A 6,000-nucleotide genomic window follows, 5' to 3' on the forward strand; every position below is an offset into this window, starting at 1 on the left:
CTACACTTTTCTCTTTTATAGGGTGTACTAAGATTTGAAGAATAAATATCCTTACAAGCATGGATTTTTCTTATAAGGCACAATGCATAATCAATTATTATAAAATCAATATCTTGTTAAAATACTTGTGAAATGTAAATATATCGGTATAAATTTTATGCGCTAAAGTTGTATATAACTTGAATAATTGCAAGGCTTTACCTTTTCAAAACATAATGCGCTACAATAAAACCAAAAGTATTTATACAGCTGCAGTATTTTACCGAAGCTGAAAAGATACTTCTTCGTATCTAAACAAGGCTTAAAATTCTGGATGATGTTCTATTTGTAAATCCATTGGTAAGACACATATAATATATAGGCAACGGGATACTCATAAATACCAACTGGACATGTGTGAGAACCGGGGTTTTAAACCCCTGTTGGCTCGTTCCTCCCCGTAGAAACTGCTGAGAATGCTAATATCAAGGTTGTTGCCAAACCATGGAGAGCATATGCTTAATATATCCAAGATACTCCCTCTTTGTTCCAAATTATAAGTTATTTTAGCTTTTTCTAGATATATAGTACCCCTATTTATTATGCACTTAGACATATGTTATGTCTGTACACGTAGAAAACGCTACGAATCTAGAGAAGTCAAAGAAAACGTAAGGAGTATATGTTATATACTATCATACTGTAAGATCTAAGAACTTTATTTATGCACTTCTTGCCTTCGAACAGTCCATTATTCCGGTTTACGTAGTCAGCCCCAACAGGCTGCCAACATGTGCTTCCATCAACAATGTCTGTCTGACCACGCCAAGCAGCCATGTGTAATTATTTTTCCAAATTTCATTCATCATGGCCGGCACCACCTCATGCATAATGCCTACTTGCACAAGATTGAGTCAATCGAATTGAAGTTTATATACCTCCGATGAGAAAACTTGAACACGAAAAAGGACTCTCTTGGAAAATGGTGAATTCGTTAAAACTACACGATCCGCGCATCTGACTTCAAGAAAGAACGGGACTAAGGCAACGTTGTGTAACCGGGCAAAAGTTTCAAATTCCTCAGGGATGCTAAAAAGTGGGAGCCAGATTTTACATTTTTTATGGTCAGCACCGTCCGAAAAATTGCTGCACTGCAAGCTAATAGTGACACATTGTAAACTGGAAGCAGGGCCAGGCACAAAGAATCAAAGATGTAGTACTTCAGCAACAGCCATAACCACATTCTGAAAACCTCCATGTCCGCAACTTGCAAGTAATCAGGCACCACCAGTACTCACCAAATTCCTTGGCCAACAGCCTTGCATCTTCCAGAAGGAAGAATCTTAGTTGAGCCAGTAGGGAACTGGTGTCTCCTACTGGTCAGCTTCAAAGTCAACCACCGATGAGTGGCTTGGGAAATGGCCAAACTTTCAAAGAAAGGAAAACTGGTGTCCGTGCTCCACCCCATTGAACATTCTACATGAAAGATTGTGAAGGTCCTTTTGTTCCAACACCGTGTGTAAGACGTCATGACCAAAAGGAGCACAAGCACAAATGAAATGGGAGCAACTTCAGAAAACCATTCAGGTCCATGTCAACGAGTCAGTAGAGCAGAATAGTCCTACATAGGAATAGTTACAAGTGGAGAGAACACGGTATCTTGGGGGAAAAATATAACCACAGGGACAAAAGGAAAACAAATTAGTTTGACGGTAATATTAAACAGACAACTTAGTTAAGGCTAACTTAAATGTTCTAAAATACCATGACAGACAACTAGCATCAGTGATCGTTAGTTCAGATCCCAGCCAACAGCAAAGATGTTCAGATTTCATACAGAAAGAAGATGAACTAAGACCAACAAACTAGTAGTAGAAGTTTGCAGCAGAACAATCAGAAGAATAAAAACCTACAGCAGAACAATCAGAAGAATAAAAACCTATCAGTTGAATCACCCTGTAAAGTCAATGAATTGAAAACAGCATCTGATAAATTTAGTTAACACATAGCAATAGGTAATATGGTTGATATTCCACATATAATCGAATACTTCCTTAAATAGTTTGTCCCACTATCAACTGAAGAGAATGCAATCAAACCTGTAAAAATGAATACACAGGCATGCCTACTACAGATCAAAATTTCTACATTTACTCTTGTTTCCCATGTTTGTACCTTATTGCGATACTATTGATTTAATGGCCCTGTACTAATTTTACTAAAAATAGACAACCCATAATCAAGATCCATATCATATGCCGTGATCACATGAACATAAGATAATCCTCTTCAGTGAATAAAAGATGAGGAATTAACTCGCATTGCGCCCTAATAAACATCTCAAATAAAGGGTCAGTGCACCACATACTCTCCATACAACAAGCCTTCAATACTTGTTCAAAGAACAAAACAAGAAGATAACATGACTTAAATCCAGGCTACGTTTTCAGTTTATGAATCGATAGAAAAGAGGTATCCACATGATTTCAGAACAAAAGCAAAGAACGACCAACACAAAAATATCTTTACCCATAAAATTTCCTGGCCAGAGCTTATTTGCTATGCAGTGCAGTTGATTCTAAGCATAGTGGCATTTACGTGTTAAGCACATAAACATTTTCGACATGGATACTAATATCCAAACGAAATCAGAACTTTGAAATGCCGAACTGATGGCCTTGTTTCCACATCATATTTCTTCAGTTCAAACAACTGTTTCTAAGAAGATTACAGCATGCAATTGCATGAAACCCCGCTACTGGGACAAAAATCAAATAATAAGTATCCTCCAACTGAAAAGCTAGCAATGTAAACTAAATTCTTTAACAGAAATCAGAAAGAACAGCATGGTACCATCCAGAACGACAAACAGCGATACAACAAATAACATCAATTAACTCAACATACACATAAAAAAATTGAAGGGCTAAAGGAGCAACCAACACATATAATTTTCATGACTCATGGCTTGTATAGGAGGCTCCACGTGGTTGCCTTCGGAATATGGAAACGGACAAGCTCCTTGGCATCAAAGCACCCATCCGTGCTTTCCATCTTGAAGGCCTACCGCTGCTCCCACTTGAGAGGTCGGGTCCTATCCGATCATCCAAATCCTCTGGTGGTACATCACTCCCAGCATTGTCCAGCACGCCACTCTCATCAATGCTCCGAGCATCCTGCAACTCACCAGCACCGCCTGGCGTGTCAAAATTGACAGCAAGTGCTCCACTCCTGCTAACCCGGAGACGCTCAGCACACTCGGACGTCACCCGGCGGCACTTCTTCACCTTAACCTTGACAAGGCGTGGGCAGCCTACAGCAAGCTTATCCATCCCCGCATCAGACACCGGACACGCCTTGATGCACAGCTTACGCAAGGCAGCACATTTGGCCGCAACACATGAGATCTCCGCATCTCCAAACGTGTCGGAACCGCACAGTGCAAGCCGCTCTAGGATGGGACAGTTGGTGCCAATCAATTCAAGACTGGAATATGTCAAATTCACACCAATGAGGACCAATTCCTGCAAGCTGGCGCATTTCTGTGCCACAGCAGCGAGCCCACGGTCACCAATCCTGTTTGCCTTCCATCCATCAACATGCAGCTTGCGGAGGCGTGGCGACTTGGCAGCAAGCGCAGCTAACCCAACATCCGTAACCTCAGGTGCCTTTGCGAGGTAGAGGACCTCGAGCCCAAACAAGGCAGCTACACCGCGGTCGCTGACCTGCAGCTTCTCGAGGTGGAGCTCGGATAGAGGGGAATCCCTTGGGACGTCCTGGAGCACGGGGTCCCAGTCGCCGGAGCAGCGGATAATCTTGAGGGTTTTGAGGTTGGGCGACTGGGTGATCAAACAGGAGAAGCACTGGCCGTTGTAGAGCTCCTTGAGGGACAGAGACTGGAGGCGTGGGCCGGAGACGGCGATGGGCTCCGAGTCGGCGAGGCCACGGAGGCGCTTGATGGAGAGCTCCTCGAGGTGGAGGCAGGAGCGGAGCACAGCCTCGATTCCCTTGGCCCCGAAGGCGCAGGAGCCGACGGAGAGCTTGCGGAGGTTGGCGGCGGCGGCGGCGAGCGCGGCGACCCCGTCGTCGGTGACGGCGCGCAGGGCGCGCAGCTTGAGGCGGCGCAGGCCCGGGCCGAGGCGGTCCGCAACGAGCGCGAGGGCCGGGTCGCCGACGCTCTCGGCGCGGCGGTCGCACTTGAGCGCGAGCTTGGAGACGGCGGGGAAGCGCGCGAGGAGGCGGGGCAGCGCGGAGTCGGCGAGGAGCGGCGCCCGGGCGTCGAGCGCAAGGCGGAGGCGGGAGGCGGCCTCGGCGGCGAGCCAGCGGCGGCAGACGAGGGAGCAGCGCTTGCGGTCGCCGGAGCCGAGGAGGCCGAAGACGAGGGCGAGGAGCTCCTCGGGGAGGTCGGCGGTGTGGTCCTCCCCGTCGATGGAGGCGAGGAGCGGCGCCGGCGGCGCCGGCGGCGCGGGGAAGGACGGCGGCGGGAACGGTGGCGGGGCCTTGCGGCGGCGCGGGGCGGAGGGGCACTGGCCCATGGGGGCGGCGGCGGCGGATCTGCCGAGGAAGGGGAGTTGGATGGGGGAGGAGTGGGTCTGCCGAGGAAGGGAAGGGGAACGGCGGATCTGCCCCTCCCTTATTTTTTCTGTCCTCGCAGTCGAAGACTAGCAGCTGCTGCTACCCTGAAGAAGACTGCTCGGTCTGGTCTCCGACTCCATCCATCCCACGCGCTCCCTCTCTATCTCGATGGATTCCCTCTGGCCCTGCGCGTCCCCACCTGGCAGCAGCACCACCAAGGCAATGCAATCAACCGCAGGAATCTCTGAATGAGAAGCTACTCCCTCAATTTTAATTATAGATTTTTTTAATTTTACTATATATATAATTTTTCTAATATACACTATATTTAGATACATAATGTATAACTTGAATCGGGGAAGTATCCAGAGTAAATTCTCTGTATCCCATTGAAAATTTAACCCATTCTCTATTTGCCATAAAAAATTAAGCTATCCCCTCAGTGCCGATGAAAATTTAACCCAATCCCTTATATGCCACTGTTGTTATAGCATAGTCATATAGCTGTTAACTGAAGGTAAAAAAGACAATATTACCTCTAGAAGAGAAAGATGAATTATCCCTTATATGCCATTGCATTCAACAATAATAGTCTATATGTATGTATACACAATAAGCAACACACACCAATATATATTGCACAGATCATAAATGTTTAGGGCATGCACAATCCTTAGACAGCGGAACGGTTCTCCAAGTACAGTAGACAGCTAAGAGACAGTTTGATACAATGGAGTGTCTATAAGCATCTGTCTGTTAATAAATGCATAAATGTAGCTGAATTAAAGATAAGCTGGATCAAATGTGTGTACATACTTTGTATTCATATATACAATTTGATGAACTTCAAACTCATAATATTTATATGAAATACAAACTCATAATATTATATGAAATATAATATATATATAAGGCATATAATATGTTAAACCATTCTTGAGCTTGAAATTCTCTACCATATCGCCGCCATATATGCTCAATCAAATCTTTCTTGAGCTCGTTATGCTTTGAGTTGCTCCGGATTTCTTTATTTCTTCGAAGTACGGCAGCAAAGCATGGATTAGCTTCTGTGCTAACTTCGGGTGGCAGCGCAATGGACGCTCCTGGGTTAGCATTCAAGTCAATATGGACTTGAACGTCTTATTTTTCATCTTCAACTATCATGTTGTGCAAGATAACACATGCCATCATTATGTTAACCACGTCCTTTCTTTTCCACAAGCATGCCGGCCGACGAATGATATTAAATCTAGATTGTAGCACACCAAATGAGCACTCCACAACCTTTCTTTCTTTTTCTTGACATTTTGCAAAACATCTATCTTTATCATTTAGGGGACTTGGTATTGATTTCATAAGGGCAGCCCAATCTGGATAAATTCCATCAGCAAGATAAGAGCCCGTACTGTACGGCTTTCCATTCACAACATATTGGACTTGAGGAGC

At 45.1% G+C, this 6,000-nt stretch overlaps 1 protein-coding gene across 1 annotated transcript; it reads right to left on the reverse strand.

Annotated features, from left to right (window-relative positions):
- Positions 1-2,634: 2,634 nt before the first annotated feature.
- On the reverse strand, positions 2,635-4,704 carry LOC112879880 (F-box protein At1g47056). The gene has a single exon (XM_025944302.1). The coding sequence runs from the start codon at positions 4,512-4,514 to the stop codon at positions 2,934-2,936; it is 1,581 nt and encodes a 526-aa protein (XP_025800087.1). The 5' UTR covers positions 4,515-4,704; the 3' UTR covers positions 2,635-2,933.
- Between the last annotated feature and the right edge of the window lie 1,296 nt (positions 4,705-6,000).

The sequence above is a fragment of the Panicum hallii genome, chromosome 2, assembly GCF_002211085.1.
Source record: "Panicum hallii strain FIL2 chromosome 2, PHallii_v3.1, whole genome shotgun sequence".
Taxonomy (NCBI): domain Eukaryota; kingdom Viridiplantae; phylum Streptophyta; class Magnoliopsida; order Poales; family Poaceae; genus Panicum; species Panicum hallii.

What these genes read in the sequence shown, in the direction of transcription:
- LOC112879880 (XM_025944302.1), bottom strand. Translation starts at nt 4,514, where the DNA reads ATGGGCCAGTGCCCCTCCGCCCCGCGCCGCCGCAAGGCCCCGCCACCG.